The sequence below is a fragment of the Sorex araneus genome, chromosome X, assembly GCF_027595985.1.
Source record: "Sorex araneus isolate mSorAra2 chromosome X, mSorAra2.pri, whole genome shotgun sequence".
NCBI classification, from domain to species: Eukaryota; Metazoa; Chordata; class Mammalia; order Eulipotyphla; family Soricidae; genus Sorex; species Sorex araneus.
The window spans coordinates 58,455,944-58,473,381 of record NC_073313.1 but is presented as its reverse complement, the minus strand read 5'-3'; the positions used below and the strand labels follow the sequence as shown (position 1 = coordinate 58,473,381).

Sequence of the window (17,438 nt, the reverse complement as noted above, 5' to 3'; positions counted from 1 at the left end):
TGGTGCTGGAGACTGGAGACAGAGGAGTCGGGGCCCTGCCCGAGCCAGCGCGGGAGAGAAGATGACAGTGGTGCGGGCAGAGAGGGGGCGGGAGAGAAAAGGACAGAATCGGCTGGGTGGATCCTGGTGCGGGAGTGGAGAGGCAAATGGTGCGGGAGACCGCAGACGACGGAGTCGGGGCCGACTGAGCCAGCGCAGGAGAGAAGAGGACAGTGGCGCAGGCAGAGGGGTCAGCGGAGTTGGGGCCCCGCAGAGCCTGGTATGGGGAGCAGGCAGATGGAGACAGACCCGGGGCGGCTCAGGCAGGCGCGGGAGCGAAGAGGAAAATGGGGCGGTGGAGGGGAGGGGAGGGGAGGGCGGGAGGCTGTGGACTCGTGGGCTGGCAGAGCCCGGCACAGGAGATACTAGGTGAGTGGCACGGCCAAAGGATGCGGCAGAGTCAGCCCCGCAGAGCCTGGCGCGGGAGAGGAAAGTGGAATGGTGTGGCCAGTGGGGCACGGCCAAGCCCTGCACAGGTGACACGAGGTGAGTGGCGAGGACAGAGGGTACGGTAGAGTCGCGCGGGACAAAAGAGGCAAATGGGGCGGGTAGAGGGAACGGCTGACCGTGGGGCGGGAGGGAAATGCCGAGTGGTGCGGGCCGAGGGGGTGGCAGACTCGCTGTCTGCAGAGCCCGGCGTGGGAGAGGAAAGAGTAATGGTGCGCCCAGAAGGTGCTGCCAACTCGGATGGGTAGAGGTGAGCCTGTCGCGGGAGGGAAACGGCCAGTGGCGTGGGAGAGGGGACAGCTTCCTAGGAGGCCCAGCAGAGTCCAGCGCGGGAGATGTGAGGTGAGTGGCGCGGGCAGAGTGGCAATAGGCTTGGGGGCCCAAGCCGGCGTGGGAGAGAAATGGGGAGTAGCGCCGGCAGGGGAGGCGGAGTCGGGCCGCAGAGTCCAGCACGGGAAATAAGAGGTGAGCAGTGCTGCCAGAGGATGCAGCAGAGTCAGGGCCCCAGCAGAACCCGGCGTGGGAGAGAAGAGGGAAATGGTGCGGGCAGACAAGGCGGCGGACTCGGGACTCGTAGAGGGCGCGGGAAGGAAATAGCCAGTGGCGCAGCCAAGGGTTCAGCATCCTCGGAGGGCCGGGCGAGCCCAGCGCGGGAGATATGAGTTGAGTGCTTATTTTTTCTAGTTTGAGACCTGCCTGATAGCACTGTATAAGTTTAAGGTGTGTGTTATAATGATTTGACTTAATATATAAAGTGAATACAATGAGCGCAATTAAAATCTGCCATTTCATACAGGTTTTTAAATGAGTTCGTTGGGGGTCACCTCCAGTGATGCTCAGGGGTTACTCCTGGCTCTGTACTACTCAGGAGTTATTCCTGGTGGTGCTCGTGGGACCGTATCAGGTGCAGGAGATCGAATCCAGGTTGGCCACATGCAAGTCAAATGTCCTACTTGCTGTACTGTTGCTCCCACCCCGAAGTGCTACTGTCTTTTAAAAAAATTAATTTTATTTTTATAAAGTAGTTTTAAATAATTACATTTAATATTCAAACACCAATCCCACCACCATTACACCTTCCCACCACCATATTTTGGATGTTTCCATCCCAAACCCCAATCCTGCCCCAAAGCAGAACTGAAATGACTTATTTTGTGTTGTTTGTTATGAATAAACCACTGAAAAGGATCCAAAAAAGTTTCCTTAGAGGCTTTTAAGCCCCCTTGCAAACTCTGTGCTGGAGGCAGTGGCCTGCGCTTGACTCTACCTCAGCTGGATTCCCCGGACTGCCTCCTACTGAAGGAGAGAGCATGCCAAAAGGCCGTCTCTGTACTGGGTTGCCAGTGAGTGCCTGGCTGTGAGAGATGACAAGTGTCATGTCTGCCTTCCAGCCACCCCACATCATGCAGCAGTGCTGCGGAGATTATGTCTGTGCTGTTCTTCCATGTTATGAAGTATAAGCAGTCGGATCCAGAAAGCCCGGACAATGACCGCTTCATACTCTCCAAGGTAAGCCAGCCAGAGCCGAGTGGTCCTTAGGCTGGGAAGTCTAAGGGCGAAGCTCCTTCACTGTCACCGTCAGGCCAAGGCTGTCTTTCCCTGCTCACAACTTCTGCTCTGCTCACTTGGCAAGAGAAGTATCTCTGGGGCTGCTTAGAAGGAAAGGGGCCAGAGCCTGGAGCGATAGTAGAGCGGATAGGGCGTTTGCCTTGCACACGTTTGCCCTGCTCGAGTCCCAGCATCCTATAGGGTCCCCTGAGCACCGCCAGGAGGAGTGATTCCTGAGTGCAGAACCAGGAGTAACCCCTGTGCATCACCGGGTGTGACCTCAAAGGCAAGAAGTAAGTAAGTAAATAAATAAATAAATAAATAAATAAATAGGAAAGGGGCCAGTAATGCCATTCATGAGGATTCTCCCCCTACCACCTGGCTCGGCCATCCCATGAGCCCACTGAAGCCATTGCCATGGACACTGGGTTTTCAGCAAGTGGATATGTAGGGATGGGAGAGACACACCTTCAGGCGGAGCATTTCTGACAGCCCTGTGGTTGTCTTAGCAAGGCCTGTGCAGTGGGAAGGAGGGCCCGTGTGCCTGCGGCGGCCAGCACCGCCCCCACCTCCGCCTGCAGCATTAGCAGAGCCCACTTGCCGAGCTTGAGGACGCAGCCCACGCTCTGCTCTCCCTCACTCGGTGGGGCCTTTCTTACTAGACCAGACAGAGTTCCAGCTGCCTGGTGGTACTGGGGACAGGAAAGCAAAGGCTTGTTCAAAGGGACTTGGAGACAAACGTGCAGCTCTTTGGCGGTGCTCTGGTAGATTGCTCTGAGCACTCTCACATATTGGGGCAGACAGACTTAGAATATATATGGCTCTGGCTGAAGTTCTGGGGGTCCTGCTTATGATCCATTTTGGCTTTCGTTTGGGGTCATGAGCAGCGGGGTTCAGGAAACCTCTTAGTGCTGGAGAACAAGTGCGGGTTCCCTGCATGCTGTTTGTGTGCTTCAGCACTTAGAGCCAAAGAACTGGCTCTGTTTTTTGCTTGTCTGGGCTGTGCCAGGAACCATACCCAGGACCTTTCTAATCCTTGTCTTTTTCTCTGTTTTTTCAACCATCTGAAACTGGAGTTCAACTATTTTCCATCTCATTAAAAGTCTATTGAAGCAACAGTTTGAAACATTGCACCGCTTCCTGGAGGAAGAGTTGTAGTGCAGTGCCCGGGCTCGGCCTTAGGGCCCAGAGCACATTTCAGGAATAAGTTAGGAGTCAGGAGGAAGATAACGAGGTTTGAGATAGTTCTGAGAGGCTAGAGATGTAAAATCGAATCTGAGGGCTCAAAGCACTTGGAGAAATCTGGAAAAGATGCCCCCAGGAGGAACAGAAGGTAGGGTGAGTCAGGATAAGTGAGGGGATTGAATCCAGCAATGCCATTCTCCTCCTGGGCAGTGAGGACACCAGTGTCTGCTTGAATGGAGGGGCACAGCAAAGAGGAATTCCCCCAGCAGAGTGGGAGGTGCTGGTCATTCAGCCTGCAGGTATGCCTGGGTTCATTTGGTCCCTTTTCTTACAGAGACTGTCACTGCTTGATATAGTGACCAAGTGGCTCGGACAAGGACTAGGGGCTGCCTGTGGGATGGCATACACTGGCAAGTACTTGGACAAGGCAAGGTAAGGCTTCCCTGTCATTCCACAGTCTGAGTACTTTGGGAAAACAGAAAGTTCAGATTACCAAGCACTGAAGAAACTGGGTTTCTAGAAGCTGCTCTAGCCTCTGTGCTCAGGCTTCAAAACTGCTTAGGACTTGAGACTTCCCTAGGACACACAGCCTCTTACAGAGAGCCTGGCTGGAGTGGCCAGCCCTGCAGAGAAGAATCAGAGGGCTCCTTCCAGAGCAGTCCGCTTGGCTTCCCACAGGGAGCCTGAGGCCGAGCACCTCGACCTCAGTTCAGCCCCACTGCACCACTGCCTTCCCTCCAGCTGAGCATTTCAGTGGGCTCTAGCTGGTTTCATCGGTTAGGCCATTCCACACTCCGTGATTCTGCCGTAGAAGAGGATTGTTGGCATTACAAGGGGCCGTGTAAGTATTCGTTAGTATTCGTTAGCTCAGAACTGATGACCATGCTGAAAGCTGCTCACCCAGAAACTGTGTAAAGTTTGGGCTGCTCCAGGGAGCCGCTTTCTTCCCTTCCCTGCTTCCTCTTCTGTGTGCAGAGCCTCCAGGGCCCCTTTGCCATGTGAATGTACCATCCGGCAGCAGAGGCCCCAGCACAGGCCCAAGCATGCTGGCTGCACCTCGGTGCCGCACTTGGCCCCACTGCCGATATTCGATAGTCTCAGGAAGCTGCCCGTCTCGCGCTCTCACATCTCAGCTTGTTTGCTACAGCTACCGCGTATACTGCCTCCTGGGAGATATGGAGTCCTCGGAGGGCTCCGTCTGGGAGGCCTTGGCCTTTGGAGCCCACTACGGTCTGGACAATCTCGTGGCGATCTTCGATGTGAACCGCCTGGGTCACAGCAGTTCCTTACCCCTTGAGCAATGCATCGACACCTATCAGAAACGCTGTGAAGCCTTTGGGTAACTGTGTTCTGTGTTGTTTGTGCTTTCCCGCCCCCTCCTCCTTTTGTCTTGTGGCCTGACTCCCCGTGTGTGACAGGTGGAACACTTATGTGGTGGATGGTCGTGACGTGGAAGCACTGTGCCAGGTGTTCTGGCAGGCGGCTCAGGTGAAGAATAAGCCCACAGCTGTAGTTGCCAAGACTTTCAAGGGCCGTGGGACCCCAAGTGAGTAGTACTGCTTGACTTATGGGCTCAGGAGGTGGCTACAGGTGGGCCACCAGCAGGGCTGGCCACATAGGCTCTCAGGGTTGACAGAACATGTGGGTGGCTGTTGCTTGTAGATGATTCATCTTAAGAGTGAACAGTTTGGGGGGCCAGACTGATAGTACAGCGGGGAGGGCGTTTGCTTTGCATGCGGTTGACCTGGGTTTGATCCCCGGCATACTATATGGTCCCCTATGCAACCACCAGGACTAATTCCTGAGTGCAGTCAGGAATAACCCATGAGCATAGCCAGGTGTGACCCCAAAAGCCAAAAAAAAAAAGAATGAACAATTTTGTTTGTTCGGGAGCCACACTCAGTAGTGCTCAGGGCTTTCTTCTGATTCTGTGTGGAATCACTTCTGGCCAGGCCCAGGGGGACCTATGTAGTGCTGGGGATCAACCCTGGGCCAGGTGCATGCAAACACGCTGAAATGATCCCTCCAGCCCCATCAAGTAGAAATAGCCTTGAAGGGGGTACTTGACCTCTGGTGTCTGTGGGTTGGAGAGCAAGGCACTGAGCAATTTTAGTCTGACCCTAGTTCAGTAAATGACAACTTGACTCCTAGGTACCTTGATGAAACCTGAGTTGACTTGTTCCCCATTTCATCTCATCAGTCCAGTTAGGAATTCATTTCATTGGTGCTGCCCTGCTGCAGATCTCAAGCCTCTCCTCTTTCTCTGTCCTGACCCCCACCAAGGACCCCTGGATATCTCCCTCTAACTTCACTTATTCCCCCAAGCCAGTCTCCATGTGGCTGCTGTATGGGTCTTGGCAGTACAGAGATCTGACGGGTCACCTTTTCCAGACCAAAGCCTTCAATTCAGTACATTCCTATCTTGATTTGAACAAAAGTCCAAAACTTTATACCCACTGTGTTCTCCATGCTCTTACCCCCACCCCCAACTCCCCTTATCCACCAACTCCTGGGTCAGTGACTCCCCCTGAACCTCTGGACCTTTTTCTGAGCCATCCTAGGTTAGTGTTTCCAGTACAGGACTTTCCAGCCAGGCTTTGGGAGGCCTCAGCCAGTGTTCCTTCCTCAGAATGTCTTTTGGTTTGAGTGCTATGTGTGGCACAAACCTTGAATAGGTTGCGTTACAGGTATTGAGGATGCAGAAACTTGGCATGGAAAGCCAATGTCAGAGGAGAGAGCAGATGCAATTATCAAGCTGATTGAGAGCCAGATCCAGACCAATAGGAATCTCGAGCCTAAACCACCTATTGAAGATTCACCCCAGATCAACATCTCGGATATCGAAATGACCTCTCCCCCTCTTTACTCCTTTGGAGAGAAGGTAGGCAGAAAGGCAGATGATGGGCTAAGTCTATGACTGCTTTCCTTCCTAAGTACCTTTGCTGTATTCCCTACTGACATACCTGTGACTGGGGAGTGGTATGACATAGGGGGAGTAGAGACAGATGAGCAGAAATGCTTGTAGATCGGGGGATTCAGATACAAAGGTGGTGTTAAGGAAGGATTGAGCCAAATAGCCAAACCACAAAGTCACTAACATTGAAATCAGGAGACCCAAACTCTTAACAACTGGACTGAGAAAGGTGCCTGTCAAGAAGGCAGGCTGGAGGGGGGGTATGGGAGAGACCTTCTGCTGGAGGGCAGTTGACTCCAGTGCTGGGATAGGTGCTGCAATACCCTATGTATAAAACTCAACTATGAAGAACTTTGTAAATCATGATGCTTTAATAAAAAAAATAAAATAAAATTCGAAAAAGGCTAGAGAAAAAGGGCAAGGGTTAAGGTTCTTGCTTTGTGGCTGACCCGGCCACATAAATGATGCTTTGAGCACTGCTTGTTGTGGGTCAGGAAAAAAGGAATGGGTTAATTCTCCACTGTTTCAAACCCTTCCAAATATGGAAATAAACAAAAGCATCACTCCAGTTCATTTGTGAAGCCCAAATCAGGACCAAGTTAACAAAAAACAAGGCCTGACTAAGCTCTCTTAGCAACACTACTGTAAAAGCTCTGAGAAAACATTGATCTCCGCTCCGTGGGTACATTCAAAGACTGCATGAATCGTGAAGTTCAGATTAGTAATGCAAGGGATTCTTTGATAGGGTGGGAAGCAACATTTTCATATACACGAAGCAAAAGCATTCAGAAAATTCAGCGTTCCTGTTTTTCCAAACCTCTTTGTAAAGCAAAACAGGCATGGTGAGGTTCATAGATAAGAGAAGTTACTTCAAAATTTACCACTCTAAACCCTGGAAGACCACGTTGCCATCTGACCGAGCCTGCCCCACTTGGGAAGGGTGGACCGAATCAGAGCCTCAGCAGTGGCTTGGAACCGGCAAGGCAGCTTGTTGACAGGTGCAGAGAGCCCGGCACGTCTGGCAGAGCCCTGAGAATTAGCCAGAGTAGTTAAAAATAAGAGTTTGTGGAGAGCTAGCTCAGAGCAAAACCAACTACCAGTATTATTTCTGTTTTCATATTGACAAAACGGAGAGCTGGTTTTTTTTATAATAGCAATAAAAATGAAAATAGTTACTCAGGATATGCATGATATTTATAAAGATGTTTATAAAATACTGCTCTGGGCAAGGGAGGCAGTATAGTACTTTACTTGCACGTGTGAGGCTCTGGGTTCTATCCCCAGTCCTGAAAAATGCAGTTACACATTTTAATGTTTGCCACAAAATCAGTTGATAGTGCAAGAAGAGGTTTTTGCATTTTGATGATTTTAATGGGGCATAGATTACATTTATTGGTGAGAAATTGATTCCCAGTGTGCCACATATTTCAGATTAGCTGGAAGTCCCCTTTTACAGCCCTGAAGGAAATGATGAGTGAGTCACACCTCCGCTTTCTGCATGAAGATAGGTCATATGTAATTTTTCCAAGTTTCCCCTTCTGAATGCGTTCCTAAAAAGTGCGTTGCTGCCTCTTGCAGATAGCTACTCGGAAGGCCTGTGGGATTGCTCTGGCTAAACTGGGCCACGCAAATGATAGAGTTGTCGTGCTGGATGGTGACACCAAGAACTCCACTTTCTCAGAGCTCTTCAAGAAGGAACACCCTGAACGCTTCATTGAGTGTTTCATTGCTGAGCAGAACATGGTATGTGTATTGTGGGTTCCTTCCCCGGGGCCACTGGGCACTGGCAGCCTGCCCCCTTTTTCCTCTCACCCGGAAAGCAGGTACAGGAACCAGAGAACATGCTCCAGGTTCGTGGGGAGAAAGCAGTTGGGTATTCTGAAGAGTGGCTTCCAGTCCGCCTGGGAGGGGTGTGGAGGCTCATGCAGCACGCCCTGCAGCCAGGAGCATCATAGGCCCACTCTCCAGGTGGCCGCTGGGTGGCTGGGATGTTGCAAGCTGCCCACTCTGGCCTGAGGAGCTCTAGGAGTCAGCTTTGGATCCGTGTCTGTACACACGCTCCCCTTGAGAGTGTCCTTCAGGACCGGTGGCCTTGGTTCTCCTACTCTGAGGGGACTCCCCATTCTCTGGGACATAGTGGGGCAGAGCTGGGGCCAGCAGAGCTCTCAGCCCCCTCACAGGTTCGTTTGGAACAAGTAGAGCTTTGGTTGGTTCTGTTGACTCAACTCCAGGGCGGCCACAGTCAGCTTGCCCCGGGCTCCAAGCCCTGTCAGAGCTGACAGAAACCCCTGGTCATTAGAGCGTGGCATCTAAACACCGAGAAGACCTTGTCTCGTGGGTTCACTAAGTCATCTCCATTCGGAACTTCCTCACTTGCCGAACTGAGCCTCCATCAGAGGCTCCCCAATGCCTTCTGTCAGCGCCCCAGGCCTCTAGCTTTGTGGTGTGTTGGGCCCTAGGTTAGCCAGCGCTGCGGGAAGCCCAAGCAGTGGTGAGGATGCCGTTTGGGCAGAGGAAGAGGTGCCACTGAAGTTAAGGGGGGAGTGGCAGGGAGAGAGTGGGGAGCATGCTGGGCAGAGGACTGGCACAGCCAGATCTGGAATGGGCCCAGGGCTCTTCAGGCCCTTCACAGTGGGGCGCAGTAGGACAGTGCTGTGGGCATAGCCAGCAGGATGTGGCTGGCAGCTGGGGCGGGGGTCCAACGCAGGAAGCCAGTGTGACACAAGGGCACGGCCCAAAGCCCCTGCTACTGGTTCCCAAGACAACTGCCGGGGAAGGATTTGGGGACCCATTCAACAGCTCTGTTGGACTGGAGGGTGTCTGAGTAAAACTCTTAAAGAAAACAGGTGAGGGGCTGGAGCGATAGCACAGCGGGTAGGGCATTTGCCTTCATATTGTCAACCCGGGATCGATTTCCAGCATCCCATATGGTCCCCTGAGCACTGCCAGGAGTAATTCCTGAGTGCAAAAGCCAGGAGTAACCCCTGCACATCACAGAATGTGACCCAAAAAGCCAAAAAAAAAAAAAAACAGGTGGGCCAGGTTAGACAGATTATGACCAGCTGAATTATTTCCCTTCACATGTTTGCTTTTTCCATGCACCGGGAGTTCTGGAGTTTTCCTGGTGGGGTGGGGGTTGAACTTCGCTCTCATGTTTATGAGTCGCACACCATTGAGCCACCACATCCTTAGCCTGAACGTTTTCGTAAACTGTAGATTCTGCCCCATTTCATTTATTTGGTTTTAGTTCTCTTTTTCTATTTTTTGTCTAGTTTTAATACCTGGATTTTCCATCAGTATACAAAGTTGGAAAGAATGTAAATAGCTTTCTGTATACTGATATCTTTTAACACTTAAATTAATATACACGATCATCTTATCATATTATGTGAAGATGTGAAGACACTTTAAGTTTTAAGAAAATAAATCCCCTTTTCTACTTGAAAATTTCCAATCCCTTTCCCCAGCATATTTTATCCATGAAAGCCTTTTATTGAACATGCTGTTACTCCTAGCAAATGAAAACATGCATATATTAATAGTTTTTAATTTTTTCCTGTGTCCATATGCCTGTGAGCATTAAAGTTTTTGCTTCTGTATTGAACTGTGGTTCTAATTACATTTGGGGTTTTGTTTTTTGCCACACCCAGAAGTGCTCAGAGCTGACTGACTCTTGGCTCGGGACGCAGGTATCACTTGTGGGGGGATTCAGTGGTCCCTGTGGGGTGCCAGGGAATGAACCTGGGTTCGCTGTGTGTAAGGCAGGCACCCTACCTGCTGTACTCTCCCTGTCGTTCCCGTTAATAACTTGTGTATTGATGGACGCATAAGGCTTGATTAAGCCAAGTTTGAGCGCCAAATTCATTCTTCCTCACTGATGTAAGTGCTCAGAACCTTGTTCACATCCATGAGTGGATGGAAAAGGAAGGAGTTTTGTTGTAAGGATGTCATTCGATGCTTTGAATTCCTTCCTAGTTACAAGCAGCAGTCACATGACGATCATTCCTCTTGTTTGGGAAAGCTTCCCTGGAACAGTTGAAGAGTTCATTAGGTTCTTGCAGTTTTGTTGAAAGAAAGGATAGGAAAAACAGGAAAATAGGTTTACAAAAAGATGTGTTGCCCGGTCATTTGAGCTCTTCCCTTCCTTTTACAACTCCAAAGTGTCCTTTTGGTTTCCGTGGGGAGCTTTTACTGCCAGAATGGGCCCCTTCTGTCCAGTAGGGGCCACCATTTGGCTGCCAGTCAGCTGAGGGGAGTGAGGAGATAGCTCTTAACTGCAGACAGATGTGGGTTGGAGGAACTGGGCACCATGGCTGTGTGGGTAGAATCTGCACTGAATCCTTCTTGGAGACATGGGTTTTGTGGTGGGGGCAGTGTGGCCTGGGGAACCTCTACCCTAGAGCAGATCCACAGGGAGCGCTCAGATCAGCTTGGGCAGGCATGAGAACAGGCCTTACTCTGACCCCGCTCGCTGCAAGGGCATCCCAGCCAGGTCAAGTGAGAAGGAAGGGCCCGAGTGCCCGCTGCTGCTGGGAGGCTAGCTTAGATGCAGATGGAGGAACTCTTACAAGTCCTCGTGGGCAGGCGGGGCTTGGCAGTGGGAGGGCAGGCAGGCCGCACGGACGCTGTGTGCGGTAAGCCAGGGCAAGCCTGAGAGCAAGAGGGAACCAGCAGCCTGCACGCGAGGGCACTGCCTCATCCGGAGGAGGGACCCTGGGCCACTAGTCTCCTAGACTCCAGGCAGGGCTGACACTGCTCCATGTGGCAGTTCTGCTTTCTGAGCAGTGTTCAGGAAACCTGCAGGTTTCCTGAGTGCAAGGCAGGTGGGTACACAGAGTGCGAGTTTTGGGGGAACCACAGACCCTGCCCTAAATAGGAGGGGGAGTCATGGTCCTGGGAAGTTCTCATTGCCTCCTCTGTGTTACAGGTTAGCGTAGCACTGGGCTGTGCCACACGTGGTCGAACCATCGCCTTTGCCTGTTCCTTCGCTGCCTTTTTGACCCGCTCATTTGATCAAGTCCGCATGGGGGCCATCTGCAACTCCTGTGTCAACATCGTGGGCTCTCACTGCGGGGTGTCCGTGGGTATGCCCCCGCTTCCTTCATTGAGTCTTTTTCTCTCTTACCAGGCCAGAATGTCTTCCACAACTTCCAAAGCCTTTGGAGCATTTGATTCACATGTGCAAGGCTTGGATTTGCTCAGGTGGTAGAGTGAATAAGTCTTGCATTTGAGCCCCAACCCTGTAGGTCAGAGGAATGACGTCAAGTGCCAGCTGCCTCCTGGGAACCCTCTCAGACCTGACACAGGTGCTGGCTTCCAACCCTTGGGAAGCACAAGGTCTGCTCCGCCGAGCTGGATTCCGGCGTGGGGCATGGCATCGCCCTTCCAAAAGAGCACCTCTGTTGCCCTGCGCCTGGGAGGTTCACGCTCTGAAATAGTTCTGGCTGGGAACATCCCTATGCACCCCTTAGGCCTTCTTAGTTCTAGCGGCACCCCACGGGACCCCAAGGATTTGTTACTCAGCTACTTTGAAGAAGACCCTGAGAAGCAGCTCGGAGCCATGGGAGATGTGGCCAGTGTCTGCTGGAAATTCAAGAGCGCAGAGAAGCCAGGCAGGGCTGTGTAACCCACCAGCCACCCAGGCTAGGAGGAGGGGTGACCCAGAGCACAGGGCCGGTGTGTGCCAAGAGAACACTGGGAATGACGGAAGGAGACATGTCAGTGGCTGATAGGATGGGCCAGAGGACTCTGGGTTGGGACTCACATCTTGTTTGGGGGTTGTCTTTGCTTTCTCAGGGGACGACGGCCCTTCCCAGATGGCCCTGGAAGACCTGGCCATGTTCCGAACCATTCCCAACTGCACTATTTTTTACCCAAGCGACGCTGTCGCCACTGAGTACGCTGTGTTCCTGGCAGCCATTACCAAGGTATTCTTTTTTTTTCTTTTTTGGGTCACACCTGGCAATGCACAGGGGTTACTCCTGGCTCATGCACTCGGGAATTACTCCTGGCAGTGCTCGGGGGACCATATGGGATGCTGGGAATCGAACCCAGGTTGGCCACGTCTTAGGCAAATGCCCTACCCACTGTGCTATCGCTCCAGCCCTACCAAGGTATTCTTAAGGACATAGGTTGCTGTTCTTGCCCTGAGTGTTGGATGTGCGAGTACAGATGAGGCCACTATGTATGAAGGGTACGCGCCCAGCCCAGGAAGCCCTGTTTTCTGTCAGGAGAATTGCTGTGTGAGGGTCAGTGGAAACTCTTGCACTTTCTGACTTCCTCCTGGTGCCTTAGGGGATCTGCTTCATCCGCACCAGTCGCCCTGAGATGGATGTTATCTACACCCCACTGGAGAACTTCAAAATCGGACAGGCCAAGGTAAGGCCCCCAGATCGCCCTGTGTGACCTGGCCCTCCCTGGGGACAGCCGTGCTGCAGCAGCTCTGGCTTCCACAGTGGGGCTGCTTTGGCCCAGCTTTGTTCTTTCCCAGTCACGTCTTCCAACGAATTAACCTGAAGGCCCTTGAGTTGAGTGGCTGAAATCTAACACGGCTTCACTAAACAAAATCAGGGCTGGAGTGATAGTACAACGGGTAGAGCACTTGCCTTGTGCATGGCCAACCTGGGTTCAATCCCTGCTCCCCTGAGCTTCCTAGGAATGATCCCTGAGCACAGAGCCAGAACTTAGTCCTGAGTACCACTGATCCCTGGCATCACGTGTTTCCTTCAGGAAAGACCCAGAAGCACAGCCAAGAGTAACCTGAGAGGGCCACGGGGCCACGGGGCCTGGCCAACCCCCCGCTGATCCAGAACCCCACTTAAAGTGGGAAAGACCCACTAGTTCTTGCAGGCCAGCAGGCTGGCTGCCACAGCTGCTACATGGCACTCAGCTGCTTACACGCCCATGAACACGGGCACCACTGGCACTTCTTGTCACCTGTGTTCTCACGTGGGTGGAGTAGCCCGATTTTATTGAGAGCTGCTCGCTCAGGGTTTGAGCCCAGGCAGCGCCCAGCCTCAGGGAATGAAGGAATGGGGCTCAGGGGAGGCCTTGCAAGCCTGAGGCCCTGGACTTGCAAACATGTGTGCGGCAGACAGAGGCACACACGTGGCTCTTTCCTGAGCTCATCCTGTGTGGGAAGTTCTCCTTCCTGCTGCTGTTCTCAGAGTCACCAGAGGCCCCGTGCTCAGGAGCACACCTACAACCAGCACCCTGGGCCACTTTGTCCCCAGTTCCACGTAAGATCACGTGTTGGGGGGTGGCCGGCTACAATTGGCCCTGGCCCGACAGGATGCAGCCAGGTTGTGGATGTGAAGGATTCCGGGGCTGGGAGACCCAAACCGAGCAGTGATTCCTTTTGTTCCTTGACATTCTGAGGTGGGACTCAGGACTCCTAGTGCTGCTTTGGCCCTGTGCTTGGGGGATCATGTACCACACGCAAAGAAATCTTGGTGCACATAGTTTTCAGTGGGCTTTCTCTGCTGTAAGGTCCCCTTGCATGTGCCATGCCAGTGTTCTATCACTGGAGAAGTGGCCCTGGCATACGTACGTCCCGGGGAACGTGTACAGAGTCATCAAGTAAGCATAGAAGGGTGTGTCCTTGCTTGTCGATGCCCCTAGGCCCTCTGACACTGAGTGCAGTGAGAGGGACTGGGGAAGGCGGAGCCACAGAATGGTCCCCGCTCTGAGATGCTGGGTGGGATCCATGCCAGGTTGTGCGCCACAGTCAGGAGGACAAGGTCACAGTTATTGGAGCTGGAGTGACTCTTCATGAAGCCTTGGAGGCAGCTGACATTCTCAGCAAAAATGGTCAGTAGGTGTGCCTGAGACTCGGGCTGGGGCTGCATGGGGTGCCCAAGTTGTTCGCTGCTAAATCGGCTTCATCTCCCTTGCCGGTGCTGGCTGTTCTCTAGGGATTGCTATCCGTGTCATCGACCTGTTCACTGTTAAGCCCCTGGATTCCATGACCATCATCAGCAATGCCAAGGTCACTGGGGGCCGGATCATCACCGTGGAGGACCACCACCCTGAAGGTGTGCAGGAAGTGCTGTACCCTCTACTACTCTCCCCGGGGCAGGGCAGGGTGGTACCTGAAAACCCCCAGCAGTGACTAATCCCCACAACATACGCCAGAGCGCATCTTCACTCTCTCTTGGCACTCTGGGGGCCGCCTCGTGAAATGTGCCACTGATGCTCTGGCCTTTTGTGTGGGTGATATTTGGAACACCCCCAAGGGTGGATCATGTACACAGAACCCAGAGCAAATTCAGAAGAGTGTGTGCCTTGGGCCAAAGAGATAGTACAGCGGGTAGGACACTTGCCTTGCACGCAGGTGACCTGGGTTAAAGTCCCCGGCATCCAGTATGGTCTTCTGAGTCCCATCAGGAGTGATCCCTGAGTACAGAGCCAGGAGTAAGTCCTGAGCACTGCTGGTGTGGCAAAAAAAAACAAGAATGCGTGTGTGCTAGGGAGAAGTGGGGGCACTGTTCATTATGAGCCGGCTAACCAGCACGCAGAGTGATAAGGAACTGAAGGTTTCCCTGTCGGGGGGCCCAAGGGTATGCACACTCTGCTTCTCTAGAAAGCAGATGCTTGGAGAAAGCTCCCCACAGTGCCTGCAGTCTGGGCCCCATCTCAGAGGCAGGGGGCGCGAACCAGTACCCTGCAGGATGTGCTGCCCCAGCCCTTGTGCACCTTTGACCTTGGGCCCACCATTCACTGCTGGAGATTGATGGGTGGGTTGCAGTCAGTCTCATATACCTGACAGTGGTGACATCGGTGCCCCCACAGACCCCACCCCATTTGTGAGGACCAATAGAGAGCCTTGGTTATCAGTGGGGTGGGAACCATTTGGAGACCCACAACATTCCAGTGACCACAACTGTTCCCATAAGTCAGTGAGGGGTGAAGAACATTTTCCTTAGGGCTCTAAGGCCAGCTGGCTACTTGCAGAACTCAACTGCTCTCTGCCTCCCCAGGTGGCATCGGAGAGGCAGTGTGTGCAGCCGTCTGCATGGAGCGTGACATCATAGTCCATCAGCTGGCAGTGTCCGGGGTGCCTCCGAGCAGAAGAATGGGTGAGCTGCTGGACTTATGTGGAATCAGCGCTAAGCACATCGTTGCAGCTGTGGAGTACCTTCTGAAGCCCATCTAATGGCCAGGCCACCTGCGCGTCCGTCTAAGGCTTAGTTACACTGTATGGTTCTAATAGAAAATCCAGTTTGCTCCCTTGTTTTCCTTAGTAGACATATTTCTGTAGATGGTCATCACTGTCCTTGTTGTGTACAACTTTTAAATGACACCAGAAGATGAGATTCGAGTTCAGTAGGCCGCACTTTTGCGAGAAGAGTTTTGTAAATGTATGTTTTGTGTGCGAGTTGAAGACTGTGCAAGTGGAGTTGGGGCCCCCAGAATCCGAGCGGTGAAGCTCCAGCCCAAGCTCCTGGGCTGTCCTTGTCCTGGTGCCCCGGCCGCCCTCCTACCTGCAGCTTTCCCACTGCTGTGTGACTGCACTGGCCCTGACTGCATCTCCTCTCTGCTGTCCGGCTGGTCAGCAAGAGTGTGGTCAGGGTGTTCTGAGCTGCTTATGGTCACTGGGATGTGAAGAGAAGATGTCCATTCCAGGCCTCCACACACTCGTACCCTGACAGGCTTCTGCATCATGTCCTTTGCCCAGCAAGCAAAGCCATAGCACTTGTTCCCTGTTCATTTCTCGTTAATAAAGCATTCCAAAGCAGCTGCCTGGCTTTCTGCCTCCAAACGGTGACTTGCTTTCCCCTGGATAGAAGCCCCTTCTCTTGGGGGGATTTTATCTAGAACAAAAGGGAAAAGAGCTGGGTGTCCCGAAAACAAAGCCAGGAAAGGGTAGTAACAGGAGAAGAGTCCCGCGTGGGCACTGGGTGGGCCAGAGCACCACCCTGAGTTCTAGGGTGCTGACACTTACCACATGCAGCCTCTCTTGGCCCAAGAAATTATGTGGCCATGGATTTAAGTAGGGGTGCAAATCAAATATTTCCTGATAGCAGGTTACAAGTTTGTTGTAAAACACCTTTTGGGACCCCAAATTCACTTTGAAGAACTTGGCACTCCGCTTCCTGCATACAGTAACTGCTCATGCGGGTGCCTTTTCTCCAGCGTGTGTCAGAGACCAAGTCTGTACCATGGAGCCTGGCATTCTCCCTGAGCCACTTGAGCACAGTCATTGCTCAGTTGACTGCCTAGGCAGCCGAAGTTGGTGCCGGGTGACAAATGTTAATGAGCACCCCATTCTGGAATCACCAAATCCAACTTTCCCTTCCCTCATGGCCCTGTCTCTCTGAATCTGTCTCTGTCTGTCTGTCTCTCCTCTGCCGTCTCATCCTACATCGCATCTCCTTAGAATTAGTATCTCCCTTCAAACTTCCACTTCATGCAAAAATGGGACCGAGGGCTGGAGCCATAGTACAGCGAGTAGGGCGTTTGCCTTGGATGCAGCCGACCCAGATTGGATTCCCAGCATCCCATCCTGAGCACTGCCAGGAGTAATTCCTGAGTGCAGAGCTAGGAGTAACCCCTGAGCATTGCCAGGTGTGACCTAAAAAGCAAAAACAACAACAACAACAACAACACAGGACTGAGCAGATCATTCCATCACTATCACTGTCACTGTCATCCCGTTGCTCATCGATTTGTTCGAGCGGGCACCAGTAACGTCTCTCATCGTGAGACTTATTTGTTAACTGTTTTTGGCATATCCAATACGCACGGGTAGCTTGCCAGGCTCTGCCGTGCGGCCACGATACTCTCGGTAGCTTGCCGGGCTCTCCGAGAGGGGCAGAGGAATCGAACACGGGTCGGCCGCGTGAAAGGCAAACACCCTACCACTGTGCTATCGCTCCAGCCCAAAACATTCCATATGATCCATATAATTCACCCCTTTAATGTGGGTTTTAGTAGAGTGGTGTTCTGCTGTAGAACATCTGCATTGCCCCAGGAAGTAACTGCACCCCTTCTTTGTCATCCACTATTGGCGCTCCCATCCCCTGGCCCCTCGGTCTAGCAGGTCTGGGCTTTCTTATGGATTAGAACCAGGCGCATTGGCTGGCTGCCTGGTTTGCCCTGTGCCTTGGCGGGTCCACACACGGAAGTAAGCACCAGGGCTGTGTCCCTGCTCCGGCCCTGTGCCATGGTGCACCCTGCAGACTGCATTTGCTACCTGGATGGGATGAAGACACAGCTTTTACAGGTCAGTGTCCCCTTCTGGTATGTAGGTAAGCCAGGCCAGAGTGAGGACACAGTGGGTGGCCTCAGTCCTGGGTCCTCGCCA

General features: G+C 52.7%; 1 protein-coding gene across 1 annotated transcript; it reads left to right on the top strand.

The window, feature by feature from the left end:
- The first annotated feature begins 3,237 nt into the window (after positions 1-3,237).
- TKTL1 (transketolase like 1) lies at positions 3,238-15,771 on the top strand. Its single transcript, XM_055122130.1, has 12 exons — positions 3,238-3,367; positions 3,554-3,651; positions 4,367-4,558; positions 4,638-4,765; positions 5,907-6,100; positions 7,712-7,876; positions 11,061-11,217; positions 11,930-12,060; positions 12,428-12,511; positions 13,846-13,942; positions 14,047-14,166; positions 15,112-15,771. Exons 2-12 carry the CDS (start codon positions 3,617-3,619, stop codon positions 15,285-15,287), a joined length of 1,479 nt encoding a protein of 492 aa, XP_054978105.1. The 5' UTR covers positions 3,238-3,367; positions 3,554-3,616; the 3' UTR covers positions 15,288-15,771.
- Positions 15,772-17,438: the final 1,667 nt, after the last annotated feature.